The sequence below is a fragment of the Cyprinus carpio genome, unplaced genomic scaffold, assembly GCF_018340385.1.
Source record: "Cyprinus carpio isolate SPL01 unplaced genomic scaffold, ASM1834038v1 S000006741, whole genome shotgun sequence".
NCBI classification, from domain to species: domain Eukaryota; kingdom Metazoa; phylum Chordata; class Actinopteri; order Cypriniformes; family Cyprinidae; genus Cyprinus; species Cyprinus carpio.
In genome coordinates this window covers 140,837-165,985 of record NW_024879340.1, presented here as the reverse complement: position 1 = coordinate 165,985, position 25,149 = coordinate 140,837, and the positions used below count along the sequence as shown (strand labels likewise).

Genomic DNA, 25,149 nt, shown 5'->3' with positions numbered 1-25,149 from the left:
ATAAGATTTTAAGTTTAAAGCACCTTTCAGGCTTGTGTGAGGTTTCCACAAGCAACAAAGTCTACTTGAACAAACACTTTACTACATTTAAAGTTTAAAAATTCTTACTTATAATTCCCACCTTCACCATCGATCTGGCATGGCAGATGACCATTACAGACTGTTTCACTTTGAAGTGAGGCACAGTCACAGTATTCGGTTCTGTCTTACCAGTATTAATTTTCATTTCAAAGCACTTTTTTATTATCATCTGTGTCTCATTTTGAATTATGTTGTACGTCTCTGGTTGTAGTGTCCTCAGTGCAGTGTTAAACAGGATGGCCTTGTAAGACATACAGGACTCAAAAAATATGATATTTATTTGACATATATTTTTAATATCTGATAAACTTCTGAATGTTTGAGGTTTTTCTTACTAGTCAGATGGTTCATAGTGCCTGGAGAAGTTCTTCAACAAGAGGTCCACTCTGCTGCACGGTCATCAGCATGGAAGAATATAGGAAAATAAACAATGTGTCAGAGAGCCAACAATACGTTGTATACAATATTAGATTTATTAGAAATAAACTACAGCAGAGGTGAAATGCAGAAAAGAGAAAGAATAATGTACAGAACATACAAAAAAATCTTAAGAAAACAGAAATTACGTTTTTAGGTTTTAAAGATGCTTGATGATATAGGGTGAATATTGTATGTATATATATATATATATATATATATATATATATATATATATATATATATATATATATATATATATATACATATATATAAACGGGTATATATATCGTTTAGATTTGTAATGTTTTTTAATGGAGTCTCTTATGTTTATATATGTTTTTTTTTGTTTATATATAATAGGGTATAAATAGTAATATTGTGAAATATTATTGCAATTTCTAATATTGGTTTCCTTTCTTATTATACTTTTAAATATCATTTTTATTAATTTACTTCTGTGATGCAGCACTGTATTTTCAGCATCATTACTCAGAACATCATTCTAATATGCGGAGTTATTATCAGTGTTGATAATATTATCAACTGTTGTGCTTCTTAATATTTTTTGGAACCTGTGTTCCATAAATAAAATAAAAAGTTAAAAACAACAGAATTTATTCAAAATAGAAATTTTGACAATTATTCTAACAGTATCACTTTTTATCCATTTAACACCTTAATCCTTGCTGAATAAAAGTTTTCTAAAAGTTTTCTAAAAGTTTCTGTTATTTAAAAAAAAAAAAGAAATGTCACTGACCACAACAGTAGTGTATACACACACACACACACACACACACACACACACAAATATATTTTGAATAAATACTGTTATTTATACTTTTTATTTATCAAAGAATCCTTAAATAATATCACAGGTCCCGAAAAATATTAAGCAGCACAACTGTTTCCAACACTGATAATAAATCAGCATAATTTAATGATTTCTGAAGGATCATAATGATGCTGAAAATTTAGCATGGCTTTACAGGAATCAATTATATTTTAAAGTATATTAAAATATAAAACTGTTATGTTTAATTGCAATGATAGGCTATTTCACAAAATTACAGTTTTTTTTTCTTTATTTTATCAAATTTTTAATTATCTGTTCAGATCTTATTTTTTTATTATCTGTGTGTTGTTGTTGTCTCTGTGTTCTGGAAGCTTGTGACACTAAAACAAATTCCTTGTATGTGCAAACATACTTGGCAATAAAGCTCTTTCTGACTCTGATTTGCGTGTGTGTAATAGCTATACAGTAGGCCTACTACAGTACAAATGGAAATGCTTATTTTTCAATTAAGGATAACTTTAGAATTAATGGACTGCTTTGGGTGCTTGACACTTCATTGGTCGTTTTGTTGTTTAAGAATGATATTCAAGGTTAAGAGTACGCTGTAAGTTATTTAAATATAAATTGTTTCATCTAGGTATTTAACAACATTACCTACATTAAAGAAAGACGACTTTCCTTATTGATTCTGTCTTCCCTCAGGGTAAAATGCACGTTTTCTTGCATGGCTGGATGTTGGAATCACGTTGTTTGCATTCTCCCAAACTGATTAACTGTTAGCTGAAGTCGAAACGCGGACGTTAAAAAAACCTAACTCCGTTAGCACGAGACGCGCTCGCTGTGAAGCGGGAGCGAGCGACTAGCCAGCGGAGGATTCCGCTTAGTCTTAAAGCCTCCCTCGAACGGCTATGCTCACAAATCAAACACTGGTCAAAAAAGAAAAATAGATTCTCAGCTTAGAGTTTGGTATTAGTATGGTCTAGGTGGTCATACGGCATATGCCTTAAATACGGGACAAACTGCGTTCCATACAGCTTTCATAACGCTTCTTTAAAGCGTTAAATACAGGATGATACCATATTATACAGAACGGTTAAATTAATTAGCTTTTTTTTAATTCATCCATTAACAAATTGCCAGCAAAACATTTACAAAGCTATAAAAAAAAACTCATCTACACATAATATGTGATTAAAATCCCAAACTTTCATAAATAAGAGCTCAAATCTATAGCTAGCTTACCTCTTATAGTTAGCCTCTGTTAGCTCACTGTTGTGATGCTAACGGACTTATTCCCATGACACTGAACCATTTCTGTAAAGTAAATATTCAACAGAAGCGTGTCAATTACATGTAAGAAAGTGTCAGGAAAAGTTGTATGTATTATTTGTGTAATTTTAGGGACTAAACTTACCTGAAAGCAGTAAAAACAACAGTGAGAGACGGAGAGATTTGCTACTTCTCAGCTGAGCTGCCGCCCCGTTTCCATGGTAACTCCCTCCACAGTTTAAATGCGCGTCGAATGTTCAACGCGCGCGCCCATCAAACACATTACACAGCGTTTACATAGTACATAAAATTATAAACTTGTCCTGACACTTGATAACATATTAAGTTGATAGTAGGCCTAAATAGAATTAGAATATAGGATCTATATATATAATATATAATATAATATAATATAATATATAATATAATATAATAATAGCTTTAAAAATGGTAAACATAGTGTATAAACAAAATGCATTGCTGCACTGAAAAAACATTGATTAAAAGTTATTTGAGGCATGAATATAATGTAACACACACGCAACATATGTATTTTTAAAATAGATTTTCAAAATATATTTCAATATATTTAACAGTGCTTCACATATATGTGAATTCAAAATATATTTCAATATATTTAAGTGCTGTAATACTTAAAGGCAAACACTGAGAGCGCTTGAGAAAGCAGAATGTTCATATGAATGAACGAACGAACGAACACACACACACACACACACACACACACACACACATACATACATAAATATATATATATATATATATATATATATATATATATATATTATATATATATATATATATATATATATATAATTAATAAGGACGGCATAAATTTGTTCTGACGATTCTCAAAATATCTGAAAACCGGGGCTCTCTCTGTTCTGAGCATGTGGTCTTTGTTTTTAAGTTCGTGTGGCTGAATCCATTCAGCTGTCAGTGTGAGGCAGCAGCATTAGAGTCAGTACACTCTGAATGTGCCACTCGGTACAGACGGGCGATTCCTCATCTCTCTTTCTCTCTTCAGGTCAGAATGGTAAAATAACAAGGGTGAAGGCGGAGAAATCAGCATTTGCGGCGTAAATGGGAGCCTGTTATTACAGCCAAGTTTAGTTTCCACTAGAGTTCAGCACTCTAGAAACACGCTTGTAAGTGCATATTTGAAAATGAAAGTGAAGCGATCGGAGATGTGGCGAGCCGCTGTCCTGCTGCTGATAACCGGCTGCGTGTGCGCGAGTGTTCCCGAGGAGCCCGCGGACAGAGCGGCTCCATCTGACGGCTATTGCAGCTGGATAACGCGGGCTCAGCCTCACGGAGCTGGAGGCAGGAGGGAGGGCTTCAGTGAGTTCAGACTGCGAGTGGAAGGAGACCCGGAGCATTATCAACCCGGCAGCACTTATCGAGGTACATGTCACTATTTCAGCTGTTGTCAGGACCACCGGCGCGGACAAAGACGCTACACAGTGCGCGCGCTGGAGACAGGGGCTTTGTCTGAAAAACTAACAAGCTGCCTATATAGGCAGCATGTTGGGGCATTATATTGCCTAAGTGATAGTGTGAACTGGGTTATTTTAATTCGGGGAAGTTGTCTCAGTAACTATAACGTTTTAAGTAAAAAGTCCATAAATATTTGTTTACATTAAGCAAAGGGAAAACCAGAACAGTAGATTTTAATATCTGAACTGTGTTATCAGAACAAAGATGTATTTCATTAAGGTCAAGTCAGAGCAAGTTGTCACATTTATATCAGGGTGAGCTGTCACATTTAATTTTACTTGAATTTATCAACTACAGTGTCTGTTTTCAAAAACTGTAGATTTGGCAATTTGCCTTTTTTCTTTTTTTTCTTTTTTTGCCATTTTCGCAGTTTTATAAAATGTTCAGTTTAAATGCTTCCTAAAGCTCCAAAATAACTTACAATTTGAGTACATTTTAGTACTGAGGCTTGATTTATGTTATGTTGTCATATCTGACATGACTCGCTAACTGACTTACTGACTGAATGAATAAACAAACAAAAACAATTTTATATCTATTTCAGTTTTTTTCCTATACTGCAAATTGTTTTCAATATGCAAATTAAAGGTTTACAATATTTATGACTTTCTAATTTGTACTGTGCATTAACCAATAATCCGTTTCTTTGTGCATTATAAGTTAAATAATATTTGTTAGTGAAGATATTTAAAATGGGTTACATTACCATTTTACTAGATGTATTTTAACATAAAAAAGTCTGAATTTCTGGACTAGAAAAGAAGTTAAGTTCCTAAATGCATTTTTGGGAGCGATGGACCCATCTAATTTTTCAGTGAACTGCTGGAGCATATAAGCAGCACTCACCTTGCTCCGGCATCAGCTGTTTCATCTGTTTCCTTCACCTCCCCAACTCCATGAACAAAATGTAGGCAACTTGCTACCCTTACTTATCTTCCAAGCATTTGTAGCTGTCTCCTTCAGCCCCTTCACTGCGGACAACAAGCCAAATGAGTTTATCCTCAGTAGCTAAAGATTATATTGGCAAAACGTATTACCAAGAATAATATGGAATATGCAATATTACCAATTCTTTATCAGAAGCCTGATATCATTGTATGTGTTTTATTGATTTTGATTGTTCCTTGAATGCAATCAGAAAGATAATGTAACTGATTATTTTTATTGTGATTATTTCCAGTATCCCTGTATGCAACCAACCCTGCATACTTCAGAGGCTTTACTCTTATAGCTCTGAAGGAAGGGCACAATGGTGACCAAGAGGAGGATTATGCTGGAAATTTCCAGGTGAGAATCGGACCAAAGTCATGCACACTAGCAATGCAAATGCACTCTTGGGAAACATAATTCTCTGTGATGTAAAACATGGTAAACCCCAAAAATAAAACTCTTACCCATATAACCATAATGAATTAAACTAGAAAAATAAATTAGCTTATCAGCTTTTTAAAGGAAGGCATTGTCATATGTGTCTGTGTCTAATCAAACCAAAATTTATGGCATGTCAGAAATTCACCTGACCATCCGATTGCTAGTCAGAAGAGGTTACTCATCTCTTGTTACCCCTTGTACACTGCACATCAAAAAGATGCACAACAAAACTGAAATTCGGCTGAATCAAAAAAGTCACACAAGTCAGAATTCAGCTCAAAACTGAAAGAAAATGACAGTGTATGCCTGGCCTAAGATGGTTGTTAATTTTCTGAAAACAAATGAATATATTTTTAATGAAACCTGAGCACGCTCTCTCCATGGAAAGTCAATGCAACCAAATCCAGACAGTTCAAAAAGTTAATAAAACATTGTGAACATAATACATATGAATCAAGTGTCAAGCAAATATGGCAAGGCTTCCATTTATATTTGATGAGCTCTATATATGTGCAATGATCAATGTTTATATGGGAATAAAAGCATACATTAAATGTGTTCATCATATCAAGTAGGGGTGCACCGAAATGAAAATTCTTGGCCAAACCCGAAGCCAAACAGAATGAAACACTGGGCCGAAAGCCGAAAACCAAACACGGTTTTTCTTTTTCACGTTTTTTTTCCCCCTATGTGTTTTGAAATTTTTTTTTTTAACATTGCATAAATTAAATAGCCAAAATGTGATTTTATTTTTTTTTTGTCTTGCTTTTCAAAGAAAAAATCAACAAAAACTGAACACTGTGAGTAGCAAATCAGCATATTAGAATGATTTCTGCAGGATCATATGACACTGAAGTCTGGGGGTAATGATGCTGAAATTTCAGCTTTGATCACAGAAATCAATCACATTTTACAATATGTTCATATACAAAACAATTATTTAAAATTGTAATACAATTTCACAATATTACTGTTTTTGTATTTTTTATTGTATAAATAAATGCAGCCTTGCTGAGCAAAAGAGACTTCTTTTAAAACATTAGAAAATATTACAGATCTCAATTTCAACACTATGTGTGAATATAATAATACATGTATTAATAGAGTTGTTGTAATTTTTATTAATGTTATTATTATTATCTTTTATAAAATCTTTTGTAAAATTGCAGTACTAACATTTATGAATGTTGATGGAGCTTTTATTATGGACCTCAGTGCTTCTTGTTGTTGACAACACAGCAGGTATAGTTATAAATGATTCTCATTGCGGATTTGGGAAAATGCTTGTAGCACATATCACGTTGTCACATCCATGCTTTGTAAAAATTCATAAAAAAAAAAAACATTCTGAGCAACTGATGAATAACACTGTTTCAGCACAGATTTTCCTTGTGCTTTGGAGTTCGAACCCTGGCTAACAAGATGATAGCATTGTGAGCTTATGCTGTGTTGTCACTATGAAAACATAACATTCTGCAGTTTATTTACTAATAAAGGCAGTTTCGCAATTGAAATCATCATACAGCAACCACCCCTTCCTCTTCTCATCTAAGACATGCAGTACTAAACAGTCTCTTGCTGTCAGTGGTTGTAATGAGTTTTGCGTCTTTCTCTGACAATTTTAAAAGCTTCCACACTACCGACGTTTTCTGCGCACCTCTCACTCTACGCTAGTTGCCATTTGATTGCATCACCAAAAATGTCATTGCACGGTACCATTCATTCTGTCTTTTCGCTTGTTTGGCCGAACACCGAAAGAGATTTTTTTCAGCCGAATAATTTCAGTTGTCGAACATTAGGTGCATCCCTAATATAAAGTGATAGTGTCTTATCAGAAGGGTTGATTAGAACTGTTCAGTTCATATGGATTCTTCTGACAGCGTTTTTATGAACCTTTTGAATTGCCAAAGTTGCTTGGGCTTTCAGTGGCTTGACATTGGTGCTTCAAAGATGAACAGAAGTCTTATGGGTTTGAAAAAACATGAGGCTCAATAAATGATGACAGATGTCTTTTTTTTTGTGGGGGGGGGGGGTGAACTAACCCTTTAAAGAAAATTATTATTACTTCTATGCTATTTGGGGTCACTACTTGATGTCCAAAGAGCACCAATTATATCGCCAGGATCTCATGGATATTAGATGCCCTGAGTCCTTCTGGGACAATAAATTACAGAAGACTCCACCCATATAGAGATTATGGCTTAGTCTGTATTAAGGCAGCGATCGAGTTCTCATGCTATGCCAGATAGTGGAAACGGAACGAAAAAGGCCCATTAAATGTCACATAAACTATAAATCTCTGCACCCTGCTGAAATACTCCACTCAAACTTGCTCTTGCACAGAATATATTTATTTTCTTGCAATTGGAATATACACTGAACAAAATTATAAATGCAACACTTTTGGTCTGAAAACCAGTCAGTATCTGGTGTGACCACCATTTGCCCCTCGCAGTGCAACACATCTCCTTCGCATAGATTTGATCAGGTTGTTGATTGTGGCCTGTGGAATGTTGGTCCACTCCTCTTCAATGGCTGTGTGAAGTTGCTGGATATAGGCAGGAACTGGAACACGCTGTCGTATACGCCGATCCAGAGCATCCCAGACATGCTCAATGGGTGACATAACTGGTAATTATGCTGGCCAAAAGAACTGGGATGTTTTCAGCTTCCAGAAATTTTGCACAGATCCTTGCAACATGGGGTCATGCATTATCATGCTGCAACATGAGGTGATGGTCATGGATGAATGGCACAACAATGGGCCTCAGGATCTCGTCACGGTATCTCTGTGCATTAAAAATGCCATCAATAAAATACACCTGTGTTCATTGTCTATAACATACACCTGCCCATACCATAACTCCACCACCACCATGGGCCACTCGATCCACAAAGTTGGCATCAGCAAACGTTGACGCTCACCCACATGACACCATACACGCTGTCTGCCATCTGCCCTGTACAGTGAAAACCGGGATTCATCCGTGAAGAGAACACCTCTCCAAAGTGCCAGAAACCATCGAATGTGAGTATTTGCCCACTCAAGTCGGTTACGATGACGAACTGCAGTCAGGTCGAGACCCCGATGAGGACGACGAGCATGCAGATGAACTGACAGTTTGTGCAGAAATTCTTTGGTTATGCAAACCGATTGTTGCAGCAGCTGTCGGGTGGCTGGTCTCAGACGATCTTGGAGGTGAAGATGTTGGATGTGGAGGTCCTGGGCTGGTGTGGTTACATGTGGTCTGCAATTGTGAGGCCAGTTGGATGTACTGCCAAATTCTCTGAAACGCCTTTGAAGATGGCTTATGGTAGAGAAATTAAAATTCAATTCACGGGCAACAGCTCTGGTGGCCTTTTATTGTGGCCAGCCTAAGGCACACCTGTGCAATAAACATGCTGTCTAATCAGCATCTTGATATGCCACACCTGTGAGGTGGATGGAGAAGAGAAGAAGTGCTCACTAACAGATTTAGACAGATTTGTTAACAATATTTGAGAGAAAATTTTTTGTGTACATAGAAAAAGTCTTAGATCTTTGAGTTCAGCTCATGAAAAATAGGGGCAAAAACAAAAGTGTTGCGTTTATAATTTTGTTCAGTGTAGATCAATATTTTGTTTCAGGTCCCAGATTAGAAATTTACATTTAGTAAATGGCGAAGAACACAATGCAACACTGTACAAAAATTTTAAGCTTTCAAAATTAAACAAATTTGTCCTTGAAACCATTGTTTGGAATTTATATCAACAAAAACTGTGTTGCACCAAAATTTGGATGGTTTCATGATTGTGAAGTCCAATAACACAAAACAAATATGCTTGACTCAAATTGTTTATCCTTGTTAAAACTGAACTCTTAGCAGTACTTTCTACTAATTTTGTATACCTTGTTAATGTTTTTTGAGGATGAAGACGTCACAGAACCTGTCCATGTTGACATTTATCTAAATTAGCTAGATTCTACCAAATGGCAAATCATTTCATAACTGAATGATTAATTGATGTATATTTTACACATGTACACAACCCTACATCAGACCAAAAACTACATTTTTGGATGTTGTCCCACCAGATGGGAATCTATAGATAGCATTACATACAGTATTGTCCACCTGAGAGGGTTTTTTTTTTTTGTTGTTGTTTTTTTTTGTTTTTGATAATGCGTTCTGATGGTTTGTTCCAGCTCGATCTCACGTCAGTTGGTACATATTTTACAAGGTGGCTAATTTGTACACATTCGTATGACCTCACTCATACAAATTCATATGATTTTTGCTAAATCGTACATATTTTATGAGTTGTACTATTCGTATTAATTTGTACAAATGACCTTCACCTAAACCTGCCCCTAAACCTACCCATCACTGGGGTCTAGACAAATCAAAAAAAATTGTACGAGTGAGGTTTGTACCAGTTCATACGAATTAGCAACCTCATAAAATATGTATGAATTGATCATGAGATAGCATTGTTTGTTCTGAACAGTAAACATTCAGTTAAATTGTTAATTGCTTATGCTAGTACAGTGGGTAAAGAGTGTTTCGGCAAGTTCTTCATTGTACGTATTGTGATTGTACAGATTTATCTTACTATAGTTTACTAAATTATCTTTGACTTATAAACATTATGTTCGACTCAAGCTCAATTGGATCACTTTTTTTTCTCTCTGATTGAGGTTTATACAAGGGCTTTTCATTTCAGTTGATTACAGATTATTGGGATGGCTAAGTTTGTCCCACTTCATCTAAACTGCCATGGTCCTGTGCATCTTAGTCTGCGTAGTGCTTAGTAAGGAAATACAGAACCTGCTAAAGCATTTAGCATCACTTTACACCGGCTTGGGAGAAAGTGGACAGGAGTGGGAGATGATATTTGATTTGAGCAGACAAAAGAAAGCCAGATGCTTCAGACTAGGTTTACTGGTAATGTGCTATAATGGAAGATTACATAAGGAGGCCAAAAACAAATGGGATATTTGGCAGAACAGCCTTTGTTTATTTTATTTTATTTATTTATTTATTTTTTGCTTGAAAACAGAGTTCTAGCAAGTCTGTAACAAGATCTGCCAAAGTCCTTCACAAACTGTATAACAATATAGTGGCATAAACACAGGGTATAACATATTTGGAAATGTTAAGTGTATTTTTTTTTTTTTCCTGTACATGTTGCTTCTCCACTGTGAACAAAAATATTTTTGGCACTATCATTGTATACTTTGAAGTGCCTTGGAACTTTTTTAAGAGGCTACTTATAATAAACCCACATAAATGAGCAGAGTAATCTAAACATGTATCTTACCTGAATACAGTGATTTGGCACCTTTTAATAAATTTTCCTACTTTAGTTTTTCGTTGGATTCCTTCCAAATTGAAAGGTGCAGCATGCATCAGAGTGTGCAAATGATAGCCCAATTTTGTCAAAAACGTGAGGAGAATAATTGGGATATTATATATAAGCAATTTGGGTTAAAAAAAATAAATAAATAAATAAATAAATAAGAATACCTCTTCATCATTTTGACAACACTTGCAACACAACCAAATACTTGCAACAAATCCAAATACAGAAACACGCAGCAAATAGGCACAGACCACATCGGAAATGTGACGAACATGGCACATGTTTATCAGTTTTCGCTCTGAAAGGTGAGATTTTTTTATTTTATTTTATTTTATTTTATTTTATTTTATTTTATTTTATTTTATTTTATTTTAATATTGGGATATTATTAGCCTAAATAAGATGACAAAATACACAATAACTGCAACTGTGAAAGGTAATGTAAGCTGGCTAACTAACTTTTACTACTTCCCTTAAAACATTAACCATGGTTTTTACGGCTCATTTTAGTTTTCTGTTCATGTTGTGTGTATTTGCAGCACATTTATGTATTTGGTTCTGCTGTAAGTGTTTGCAGCACACTTTTGTATTTGGGTTTGTTGTGAGTGTGTATTTTTGTTTTGTTGCAAATATTGTGACATGCTGTCAAACTGATGAATTTGTTTTCTTAATTTGCTGGTGTTTTTTTTTTTTTTTTTATTTGCATGTTTTCTTACGTTGCAGTGCGTTGAGCTCTCTCGGCCACTGTAAAAAAAACAGTAGGTAATTTGCTATTGAATTTTAACAGAGGTTGTATGAGAAAAATTAGGCATATTCTGACGGGATTGAAATAATAATCTGTAAAATACTCATTTCTAACATCCTCCGAGAAAACTAGTGTGGCATAATGTGGTATATACTGTAAAAAATAATAATAATAATTTCTAATTTTAAAATACTTTACAAGTATGATTCTCATCTGTGTCTTTCTTAGATTGCATATACAGACAGCCAATCAGATGCCAGTTCAAAAAAGTACCAAGTTTTTAGTGTAGTAGGTATTTGGCAGTCAGCAAAGTCTGTAGGAGGTCCGTGGGTGTGCCGAGGCTGAGACTGGGGTGTTTAAATACCTAGCCTTAAGTATGAGAAACACTAATGCTTGTCATAGCAAATGCCATTAAATCTAAGACCTTGTCCTGTAGTCATAAACATAATTTATTATGCCTGAATCTTCTGTGTAATTAACTGAAATAGGGTCAGCAATGATGTCTTTTGGTGTAATTACTCAGGCTCAAACATGCCCACGTAGGCAACACTCCCAAAAGGATGTGAGCCATTGAGGGCTGAAGGAAAGGTCGGCGCCTTGCAGAGACACCCTCACTGCTCCTCTCTCCTTCCTTGTCTCTGTTCTTTTCGCTCATCTCCCCAGAGAGCCCACCTTATTTCCTCTGTCTTTAATGAGTGAGAGCACTGCCATACTGACTCATCGAGTCAGAGCTGCCACATGAAGACTTACCTTTTACCCCTCTGCTGCATTTTCCACTTAGCTGGGAGAGAATGGTGTTAATGCTGGGGGTCTTAAGTGCTTTGGAAAAGTTTCATGAGGTGGGATATGTTTTGAGACGAGAGGCTTAAATGTTAACAGTATTTTGGCTTTTGACAACTTGACAACAAAATGTACCATAAACTGCCATGTTATGTGTATATGGGACACTGGTACCATGGCAGAAGGTAACCGTTTTTTTCTTTCTTTTTTTTTTTTTGATTTTGATCATTTATTGTTTTGAAAATATTTAGCTAATATTTGCATTTTTCAGTGTACCATGATAAAACCATCTATTACCACTGTGGTATGGTCAAAGTTTTTGTAAGGGAATATTGAAGATAATTCCTTGCGAAGCTATGCTGGTTCATGACCACAAGTACCTCCCCATTAACCTCCAGAACCAACCGACCTGGAGGGCAGTTGCATTTATTAATGCGTTTCTTATTATTCCCAGGAGCTGGCAGACATCCTTTCTCTTTCTTTGGTCTTTTATTTGCGCTTGAGATTGATTTTGTGCCATAGTTAATTAGTGCCAGCCTTGTTTTTTTTTTTTTTTTTTTTTTTTTTTTTTTTTAATGGATGATGTACAGTATGGCTTTGTGAGGAGAGACTGTCGAGGAAACACAGGAAGCATTCACTCAGAGCTGTTCAGTCAGTGATATGTTTCTAAAGACTGAATACAGTTGCCTACAATTCGGAAAATAACCAAATGCAAGTTGCCTGCTGATCAAAACTAATGAGTTGTTTCTCAGTGAAACTGTGTGAACTTTTAAACATTCTTTCATAATGTGAGTTCCCCTTCAGGAACTCAAGCTGCATTGAGAAATGCTTTGGGAACGCGTTCTGAAGCACATGTAAAATCAGCACAATGGAGCAGCGAGACGTCACTAGCGGGGTAACGTGAGCAAGGAAGTATAAAAGCACATCTGGCAGAGCGCAAGTTAGCTTCTACTCTTCAGTAGTGCTCTGTTTATGTATCAGTTCTATTTATTGTTGTCTGTCAGTCCACAAGCATTCATTCAAAAAGTCAAAAGCAGAGTTGAAATCTATGGCAAGCAAACGACATTACAGACATTGCGTTTCTCCCTGCCCACGATATCTGGCAGTGGGGGATACACACAATTTGTGTTGTTTTTTTAGGAGTGGAGCATGCACGGTCAGCTCTCGAGGGTCTACCTGCATGTGCTCTGCTCTCGCCTGGCCGTGTTTGATGAGAGCGGCCAGGCTCGTGATCCTGCTGGCAATGGTCCCGCTGTTGCCGAGGCACAGCATAGACTGTTGTCATGGGGATCGCTGGTGGATTTAGCGGAGGGATCCGTGACGGACTCGTCTTTTCTTGGTCCTCACCCACTAAGATCCATCGCTCCCTCTCAGGGATCGGAAGCCGGCGCTGCGGTTTCTTCCCCCCGGAGAGAGAGACAGGCACTTCATCCATCTTCCTCCGAGGAGTTGGATGTGATGAGTGTCGAGACAGAGCAGGTCAGGCTGGCACATATTTGCACACTGTGGTGGTGTTACAAGCATACCAGGCTGACCTGCATAGTGACCTGGATGTCAGGGAGGAGGAGGAATCCGATGTGGTAGCTGAACTGCATCGGGCCACAGATTTGTCCCTCCGGGCCACCAAAAAGAAATGGCCAGTGCCATCGGCCATTCAATGGCAGCAATGATGGCCATGGAGTGGCATCTGTGGTTGAATCTGTCTAATATGCAAGATAAGGACAGATTCTTCCTCCTAGATGCCCGGCTCTCCCACTCTGACCTTTTTGGCGATGCAGTCAACACTGTCGTCGAAAGGTTTCAGGAGGCGAGGAAGCAAGCGGCGGCATTCCAACTTTTCCTCCCTCGAGCTCCCAGGCTCATAAGGCTGCTGAGCAGGAGCAGCCCCAGCCGTCAAGCTCCTCATACCGCCAGTCTCAGAAACAGAGCATTGCAACCTGAACCCCTCCGCAGAGAGAATGGGGGTCGGGGCGACGCTCTCAGTCGGGGACTTCTAGACAGAAAACCGCCCGGCAATGGTACGGTACGGGAGAGCTCATCCCCTCAAGTGAGGGTGCTACAGCAGTCAGATCGGTTGTTCCCTGCCAGTCATCCTGGCTCCTCTAATAACACCAGAGGCCAGCCTCGAGAGGCTGGTTCCCTTAGTAGCTTTTTTGGCAGCGTGGAAACTTCTACCAGATTTTTCAAAGTGGGTCCTTATTGATTGTAGAGAACGGTTACAGAATCCAGTTCGGTTCTCATCCGCCTCGATTCAACGGGGTCATTCCCATGCTAGTGGGCCCTGAGCAGGCTCTGGTAATGGAACAAGAAGTAGATACTCTCTTGAGGAAGGGTGCTATCGAATGTGTTCCGCCTCTCTCAAGAGCGTCCGGGTTCTACAGCCATTATTCATCATTCTGAAGAAGGATGGGGGTTGCGTCCGATCTTAGATCTCCTTCTTCTGAAACGCGCTATCAAACTTCTTCGGTTCAAGATGCTCAATATCAAGCAAATAGTATCTCAAATCCAGTCTGAAGACTGGTTTGTTACGATAGATCTCAAAGATGCTTATTTCCATGTTTCCATCCTTCCTCAACATCGGAAGTTCCTGAGATTTACTTTCGGGGGTGAAGCATACCAATATCGAGTTCTTCCCTTTAGCCTATCACAGATGGCAGTTCGGCATCGGCATTGCCCACATGAGAGTGCTGGGGTTAAGACTAAACACCAAGAAAAGTGTGCTTTCTCCACTACAGAGAACCACTTATTTAGGTGTGGTGTGGGATTCAGCCATGATGTAGGCACGTTTGTCTCCTGCTCGTATCAAGTCAATCCTCACGACAATCAAGAGAGTAAGAGAAGGTCAGTCACTCACTGTCAAACAGTTTCAAAGGCTGTTGGGTCTGATGGCAGCAGCATTCAACGTGATACATTTTGGCCTGCTGTACATGAGACCCTTGCAGTGGTTGCTCAGGACCATTGGATTTTCCCCGAGGGGGAAGTGGCCGAGGCTTCATCTGTACGTTTTTCCCCCAATCATTATGATCCTGGGAGTGCACCGGGATGGGGTCCGTCTGCTCCTAGTAACCCCGTTCTGGCCGGCCCGAGTATGGTTCTCGGACCTGGTGTCCCTCCTCGACAGCTCTCAGCTGGAGATTCCAATCAAGAAGGACCTCCTCATTCAGGCAGGGGGCACCATTCTTCACCCCTGGCCGGAGTTGTGGAAGCTGTGGGCATGGCCCCTGAGGGGGCACAGCTCCTAGCATCTGGTGTCTCAACTGAGGTTTTTGAGACTATACTCCAGTACAGAGCTCCCGCCACAAGGAAACAGTACACCTTGAAGTGGAAGCTTTTCACTTCATGGTGTGGACAACAACTGCGAGACCCAGTCAACTGCTCAGTTGATACAATTCTGGAGTTTTTGCAGGAGCGATTCTCCGCAGAGTTATCTCCCTGCACTCTGAGGGTATACGTGGCGGCCTTAGTTGCTTACCATGCCCTTCTGGGTGGTCAATCATTAGGAAGACATCCCCTTGTCACTCATTTCCTCCATGGCACCCTGAGTCTGAGGCCAGTACACCACACTAAGGTAACCTCATGGGACCTGGCAGTGGTTATGGAGGGCTTGTGCGATGTCCCCTTTGAACCGATAGAAGAAGTTCCAGTCACGTTTCTCACACTCAAGACTATTTTTCTCCTCGTTATTTCCTCACTTAAAAAGGTTAGGGCATTCCTTCCTAATTAGGGTTAGGGTATGTCCCTAAGGTGCCCATTTCTTCGCCAGGGCCCATAGGCCAAGAAAGGCTTAATCTGCTCTGTCCAGTTCGAGCACTGGACGCTTACACACACAGAGCTACCCCATGGCGTAAGGCAGATCAGCTGTTTGTTTGCTTTGGTCCGCCAAAGAAAGGATCTCTGGCAACAAAGCAGACTATGAGTAGGTGGGTGGTCGAGACCATCTCACTAGAATACGAGTCCTCTGGCCTCCCGTCACCTATGGGGGTCAGAGCGCACTCGACCAGGAGTATGGCGGCCTCCAAGACTCTCAACTTGGGTGTGGCCTTGCAGGACATTTGTGCTGTCCTCTCCTCACACTTTTGTCCGCTTCTATAACCTAGACCTGGCATCTACCCCAGGGTCCCAAGTTCTCTCTTCGTGATGTGCTCAAGAGATACACACACAGGCAGAGACTTGTTAGTATGGCGCAGTGGGTATTCTCGTTCCCAAAGCATTTCTTGACGCAGCTCATGTTCCTGAAGGGTAACGTCTCCAGGTTACGTATATAACCATGGTTCCCCAAGGGAAGGAGATGCTGCATCTCTTTGCCATACTCCCTGCATCCCTGCAGGTGCTACTTCATGGAAGTTAACTTGCACTCTGCCAGATGGGTTATATACTTCCTGGTTGCTCATGTCACCTGGCTCGTGACATGCTGCTCCATTGGGCTGATTTTACATGTGCTTCAGAACGCGATCATGCAGGGGCGTTGCCAAAGCATTTCTCGACGCAGCATCTCATTCCCTCTGGGGACCATGGTTACATACGTAACCTGGAGACGTTATCACTCAAAATGGTCCATTCAATTATAAAAATCTGTCAGACATGAAATATGCACAAATGGCCTGTGAAAGTCATAAAACAGAAATTAGAATCTTAGCAATCAACCATTGGCTTTCCAAGTACACTTTACTGACATTCTTGTAGTATAATAGTATAGTCTATAGTCTATAAGCAGTCAGTGTCAACAAAACAAGTTGAACAAAAATTAACATTACCTGGGAACATTACCATTTTGACCAGAACGGCTCACGTAGAATTTTCATATTTAGGTGCCTTACTCACAATTGACTTTGGTGTTTACATATAATATTGTTAAGCCAACTCTGTACTACTATAATGAGCATATCTTCCTAATACTCAAAAAATCCATAGCACAAACACATATTGAATAAAACTAATAAAATATCTTTAACCAAACATTAACATTTTGACCAGAAAGGCTCACGTAGAATTTTCATATTTAGGTGCCTTCCTCACAATTGACTTTGGTGTTTACATATAATATTGTTAAGCCAACTCTGTACTACTGTAATGAGCATATCTTCCTAATACTCAAAAAATCCATAGCACAAACACATATTGAATAAAACTAATAAAATATCTTTAACCAAACATTAACATTTTGACCAGAAAGGCTCACGTAGAATTTTTTTATATTTAGGTGCCTTACTCACAATTGACTTTGGTGTTTACATATAATATTGTTAAGCCAAATCTGTACTACTGTAATGAGCATATATTCCTAATACTCAAAAAATCCATAGCACAAACAAATACCGAATAAAACTAATAAAATATCTTTAACCAAACGTATAATGAATGTTTCTGAAAACACTAAACACAGAGTGTGTGTATATATATACAGTCATGTGAAAAAATTAGGACACCCCATTAAATTTTCTGTTCTTTATTAAGAAATATTTACATATCACTGGTTTTCATCTTGTTTTTATTTTTGTTTGGAAAAGAAAGTGATTTAATTGCACGTAAACAACAAAAACTGATCAAGTTTTACTCATTAAACAAAAGATTAACAAAAATGTGTATTCTAACGGAGGAAAAAGTTAGGACACCCTGCTCACTAATAGCGAGTGTTACCCCCTTTTGCTGAAATTACTTCAGTGAGACGCTTCTTGTAGCCATCTACCAGTCTCTGACATCGGTCTGAGGAAAGTTTGCCCCACTCCTCAATGCAAAATTGTTTCAGCTGTGAGATATTTGATGGGTTTCTTGCATGTACAGCACGTTTCAAGTCAGCCCACAGCATCTCAATGGGATTCAGATCTGGCCTTTGACTCGGCCATTCCAGTACTCTCCATTTCTTAGTTTTCAGCCAGTTCTTGGTGGATTTACTGGTATGTTTTGGGTCAATGTTCTGTTGCAGGATCCAGTTCCGCTTCAGCTTTAATTTTTTTTTTTACGGATGGTCTCACATGTTCCTCAAGCACCCCCTGATACACAGTAGAATTCATGGTGGATTCTATGATGGTGAGCTGGCCAGGTCCAGCTGCAGCAAAACACCCCCAAACCAGGACACTTCCACCACCATGTTTTACAGCTGGTATGAGGTTCCTTTCCTGGAATGCTGTATTTGATTTACGCCAAACATGTCCTCTGTTGCAGTGTCCAAATAATTCAATTTTATACTCATCTGTCCAAAGAACATTATTCCAGAAGTCCTGGTCTTTGTCTACATTCTCTCTGGTAAACTTCAGTCTGGCCTTCATGTTTTTCTTAGAGAGCAGGGGTTTCCTCCTTGCACACCTCCCATGAAAGGTAACCTTTTCAGTGGTGAGTTTAAAATATTCCAGCGGTCCCCCCAGAGTGAGTTTTTTTAAGTTGACCGTTATTTTAGAACGTTCCCTTTACTGTTTCCATGGCGACGTGTCAGGCTTGTCACGTGACACACCGCGTCTACAATAACACTGTTTTATAGATGGATCGCTTTTATTTCGTTTCTCCTTTTTTTTTTTATTTAAAATATTCACAAACTTGCATACCATGTCATGAACAATCTGATATTCCGATTCACAAATTTGTGTAAATGAGTGTGTTTTGTCGTTTAAAAACCTTTATAAATGATCTTGATCGTGATCTGTAATGTGACATGGGCTCCGCCATGTTTGCTCGCGCTGCAGTTTAGAGAATCCTGTCAGTCGGATTTACAGCACGTCAATTCATCAATTTCTCCCGAAATACAAGTAATAAGTGGCGGGTGAACTGGTTGATGAACAGAGTGAACTTTACAGTTACTTTATTCGATGTGTATCTGATATGAATAAAGCACATCTGCAAATTAAATTTGAATGGATTGTTATTGTTGCTTCCATAGACATATGCGTGTATTTTTCAAACTCTAAATGTATTGTTTTACTAGTATTTATGTGTATTTAAATGTCTGAAACCTTAAATATGTATTATGTGGATAATAATACTGCATAGTTGTGATAATATGACAAGAGCAGTGCACTCTGTCTCTGGCTCAGCGCCAGCCAACATGCGAAAACGCAGTTTGAATTTGACAGTTATGTGACGTCACCGAATGTTCTAAATCCCATATGTGGGACCATACTCTCAGGGGCACGAAAATAAGAATCCCATATGTGGGACCGTACCGCTCAAAAGGTTAAACTTCTGTAGTCTCTTTCTGACTGTAGATGCATGCACTTTCACATCAGCGGTAGCAAGAGCCTGCTGTAGGTCCTGTGATGAAATTTTAGGGTTTTTGATGACCTCTTTTAGCATCTTGTGGTTTGCTCTCGGGGTGAACTTGCTTGGACAGCCAGACCTGGGCATGTTGACAGTTGTTTTGAATGTCCTTCACTTGTAGACTATTTTCCGGAGATCTTTTTAAATCCCTTTCCATACTCATAAGCTTCTACAATCTTCTTTCTGATGGCCCCACATAGCTCTTTTGACCTCACCATGCTGTCCACTCTCACTTCAACAGCCAAGAGCACACCAAACCAAATGTGTGAGATTTAAATAGGGCAAGCATCCTCATAACAATGTTCTAATCGTGTACCTGATATGATACACCTGTGTGTGATTTTAGCCAATTTAAGTGAGAATTATTGTTGGGATGTCCTAATTTTTTCTCACCACAAATTGTTGTTTTTTTTTTAAACAGATTTTAAAGAAAGTTTTGGAAAGACTTATCTTCAGTTTTAATTGTTTAAATATATTTCTTGAATATCTTAGTATTGCTTTACATTGATATTAAATATCCATGTATTCAAATATTTGAAAAACACACAGGCTTCCATAGGGTGTCCTAATTTTTTCACATGACTATATATATATATATATATACAGTAGGTGGACAACCAAAATGGGTAATGCTGCCGCCGCAGGGCCGCGGCGTTAACTGCAAGTCAGTCGCATGTTAAAGTTATTCGCAAAATTACTGCCAGGTGGCGCAAAGGCAGGGATTGCAAACTGACTGTAATTGTAAAATTTTGGTTTGTAAACGGAGATGAAACGAGGAAGTAAAACAACAATAACATTATAATATAACATTGTAACATACTTAAAAACCATTAGAAAATTTACAGTGAGTTAATTTCAAAACGTGGGATAGTCTTAGGCTACAGTCTATGCATCAAAATTTAAAAGAAAGACCTTTACACAAAGGCTCTTACTGCATGCTATTGTTATTAAACAATAAATATATAAATACACAGATTAAAAGGTAAATGTTTTCATTTCAGTTCCTTCTTGGTAAAAAAAAAAGAGAAAAAAAAAAATCATATCCATATGCAGAGCGAAATGAGACCGGTCCAGCATTTAGAAATAATTATTATTAACTCTGCTATTATTCTTGATTTTTCAAGAATTATGCCTTTACTGTGTGACCAAAAATTGAGTATTTTCTGTTTCAGCTGTTTGATCGGGCTGGTGCCTCGCGCACATATTCATTGGAAACAACACAGCCATTCAAAGTGCCATGAGGCATGAGTAGCGGTCCACTCTGGCATATTTTTTGCTCATTATGATTTTTTTCTGTCGATACTGAAACATGCGTGAACTACAAAGCCTATTTTACTTAATGAATAATAGTTTAGCTTCAAAATGGGCAACATCATGGATATGGAAACGTTTGGATTTGTCCGAATGAAAAACCTTAAGCCCAACCTTACCTTATGTTTCGCTTTAAATTATTATTATTTTTATTATTATTATTATTATTATTATTATTATTATTATTATTATTATTCATTTTTTGTTTATAGCTTAGCCTATATTATTATATACTGCAATTATATTTATCCATTAGAATTATATATTTAAAATTTTTGTTCTGTTCTGATAGTTAAATTTAAAGGATTTGTTGTTAAAGTGAGGGGAACTAAAAAATATCCCGTTGGTACATTATAACATTATTAGGCCTGCCCTTATTATTTCTGAATGTAATAAAATGTGACTTATACATTACATTTTTTTTTTCCTCTCAAAAACTTAAATTTATTTTTAAGTTTTTTTTATTTAAGAAAACGAAAATAGGCGAATCGGTTAAAATTTGTCACTGTGGGTTAGTGAATTCATTGGTTAAATTTTGTTACTGTGGGTTAATCTAGGCTATGTTGTTAACTATTTACAAGTTTCTGTTTGTGTTTATCCTGTTTTATTTTTTCCACTGCATCTGAAAATTACTCTAAGAAACAAAAAAACCCTCCTCCCCCCTAAAAATTGTGCATGCACATTCCCTTTGTGTGCTCTGGCGCAGAATCTGCCTTCCGCATTGCTCATCTGTGGACCATTTAAAAATGTTTGATGTAAAGGTTGCTGTCCCAATTTATACAGGAATTGTTCATTTTAAAAACAATCAAATTATATTGTTAGTTTCATGGTAACATGCAATCAAGGTCTTTGTTACTATACAAGATACAAGTTCATTTAGGCTATTTAATATGCACTGTGACATTTTCACACGTTTTAACTTATAAACTCATTGATAGTATTGAGATTCAAGTTAAATCTATTAAAATAATAATAAAAAAGAAACTTCAGTCAATAAAGCATTTTTTTAAACAATGGCACTTAAAGTTTTGAACTAAAACATTATTTCAAGCATATAGCCTGTGAATGAATAAATATGCATACTTTTCAATAAAATAATTTTTTTATGCGATGATCCAAAAGCGCATAAAAATATGTGGATGGAAACATAGCTAGTGTCCCATTTGTGCTTTTTTTCAGTTTCTTATAAATATCTTAATGGCTAAAGTCTAATCTCACTGTAATCAGCACAAACTGGGCTATAATAATATGTGAGCAGCATGTATGTACATGATTGTGTTTTTGAGAAAAAAAATGTTATGCATGGTTAGTGAAAAACTAAATATGTTAAATCACTTGAATAAGGCAATAAAACACATACAAAACATTGGTTCCCGGGACTTTTGAGAACTGGAGTTTGTAGCCTAGAATTTTTCTTTCTAAATGATGTGAAAATCATCTTGTTTACTTACTTACAGAAAACAATATATTGATTTAAATTTTCGAAGACACTTTTTGTTGGTAAAAGTCATATGCGAGTAGGCGTCAACTATTATGAATATCATTGTGATTCACACCTGAGAAGACAAAGGCCTGCATAATGAGCTGCATAATGAGCCATTCAGTCAGCTGTGTGACTGAGAGGGATGAGTTACAAGAAAGAATGTGAGGACAAAATAAATGTATATAATTTTATGTTTGTAGTTTATTTAGAATATATTTAATTATCCCACAACATAATTTAATATTCACTTGTGAGTGCAGTTAAACAGTTTATTAGGAACAATCAAAGCTGACTTTCAAACTGAATTTTTTGCATCATTACTCCAGTCACACAATCCTTCAGAAATCCTTTTAACAATCTTATTTTTTACAAAAAACATTTATTGTTATTATTATTATTATCATTATTATTATTATTAATAATAATAATGTTGAAAAGAGTTGAAAATATTTTTTCAGGTTTTTTAGGGGGGATAAATTGAAAGAACAGCATTGTTTGTTACATTTGTTACAGTTACATTTATTTGTTACATTTATATTATTTACATCAAGCTTTTGAATGGTATAGTAGTGTATATCGTTATTGAAACTTCATAATATTTCACTTGATTATACATTTAGTCAGGAAATATAGTTTGGAAAAAGTCTTTGGAAAAAGTCTAACTAATAAAATGTTTAAACGTTATGTGAAAACTAGTACAAGTATATAAATAAATAAAAAGAGACTTACTCATGTTTATGATCTCTGCTGAATAAAGTGCTTCATTCTTTTTTTCTGAGGAAATCCAAATCTCAAATCCTCAACCATATCACATCTTTTTGGGGTAAATTATGTCTTATTCCTCTCATCGCGAAGCAAACAGTAAAATAAAAAAAAAAACTTGAAGAACAGTCTCGCTTCGTTGTCGTCTGTTGTGTGGGCGTATTCAAGCCGCGCGCTTCAGTGAAACATTATCATCTCAATAGCGTGTTCAGCGCGGGGGCGTGGGCGCATTAGAAGATAATAAAGGGAGACGTGAAAAACGGACATCGCGTTGTTTTCATATTGATTACTTTATCACAGAATATTTGTTTTCGGCAGCACTTGTTTAGTTTAAAAGTAGACATGTCAAGCTTTCTATAGATATCTCTCTCATGTCTCTTCGTTGAGTATTCACTGAGTTACAGTTCATTATAATGACACGTTTGTAAATGAAGATCAGCGCAGACAAAGGCTGCAGACAGCACTCCTTGTTTGTTATCTTTATTTTATAAGTGCACAAAGTTTTGTTGTTATTATATCTGTATACAAAAAAAAAGTAGACCCTTTACAGATTCGATTGATATATTGCTCTTATCTGTACGATCAAAACTGAAAGTGTAATTTAAGTTCTTTTCGGGGTTATCAGGAGAAAATGCCTCAAAACGTGTATACGCGTTAATCGACTTCAGAGGGTTAAAGATAGTGTAGGTTGCTTCTGGTGTTTGGATTGATACTTCAATATAATGAAGTCCAAGTTTTTTTGTTTGTTTGTTTTTTCAATGTATTTTCTCTCTCTGTCTATTTAACAGCATTAACTTACCAGACCCAGTACCGGGTCCAAAAACTATGTACAAAATGTTCGTGCTTCATTTGCAAAGCCTTCCTTATTTGGTATCAGCCCATATATGGGTTCATATGAAAGCTTAGAGTGTCTTCTTTACAAAGAATACCATTAATTTGGTTATTAATTTTATGATACATAAAGTAGTGAAATTAAGCTTAGAAGTATATTTGTCCCACACACAAATTTCCGCCTAACAATTGCGAATAATTTTTGCGAAGAATGTGTATTTTATATATTTTTCACAAAACAGGCAAGTCATATATCACAAGAAAGCTGTAGATGTAGATCATTTTACTGTGTGACAATCACAGATCGAATGATCTTCAATAGATTAGATTAGATTAGATTAGATTAGATTAGATTCAACTTTATGGTCATTATGCAGAGTACAAGTACAGAGCTAATGAAATGCAGTATAGAATCGCGATGTGAAATTTGTTAATTAAGTGCAGTTTTTTATTTGTATTTGATGAAATGTTTAAGTCTGCTGAGTGTATTTTTGTTTATTTGTATAGTATTTTGTTTCTTTTAGATTAGAATCTCTTCTTTCAAAGAAGACCATTTTTACGTTTCTGCGTGCTTCCATCGGTGAGATATAAAGTGTTTTGTCCAATTGCGCACCAGGAAAAAAAGACACACTTTCTTCCAGAGACGCACTCTCCATATCAAATGTCTTTCCTAGGATCAGGTCTTATGTTTTACAGATCTGAGCTTGGTTGTGAAGCGCTATTAGTCAGATCAGATGTCAAGCTGAGCAGCGGGCCAGTGAGAGCTGTGGAATTTGACACCTCTGCGTCAACAGCGGGGGAAGGGTGGGGGCAGTCAGTGACCCCTTCCATCTCCGCTGGGGAATCGCGGTGGTCTCTGGGATTTGTAGTTTTCAGCTGTTTGTATGCTAAGATCGCTCGCGAGAAGGCTTTGAGAATATCAATTTATAAGAATCATATTACAAGTTATGGATGATCACCGGCGCATTGGAGAGGAATGAACGCGCGTCTGGTGAGGCTATAAGCATGTTAGTTACTTTTTTATCTTTTAATCTTTATTTTGAAACGTGAAAGCACAGCTGACAATCTGATAAACTGTTTATTGACAGAAAATTACAGTACATGATGCATTTCAGTGAATATACAGTAAAAACACATGTATTATTACAGTGCTGTGTGGATGAACATATATTTGTTTCTTTGACGCTCTGAAGGCCA

At 37.2% G+C, this 25,149-nt stretch overlaps 1 protein-coding gene across 1 annotated transcript in view; it reads left to right on the top strand.

Moving 5' to 3' along the window:
- Nucleotides 1–3,477: 3,477 nt before the first annotated feature.
- The window catches only part of LOC109072375 (spondin-1-like), a 58,386-nt gene continuing 36,714 nt past the window's right edge, over nucleotides 3,478–25,149 (top strand). The window contains exons 1-2 of the mRNA XM_042755677.1: nucleotides 3,478–3,985; nucleotides 5,259–5,365. Of these exons, the coding sequence (XP_042611611.1) occupies nucleotides 3,748–3,985; nucleotides 5,259–5,365 (345 nt within the window). The 5' untranslated portion in view covers nucleotides 3,478–3,747. The remainder of the gene's footprint in view (nucleotides 3,986–5,258; nucleotides 5,366–25,149) is intronic.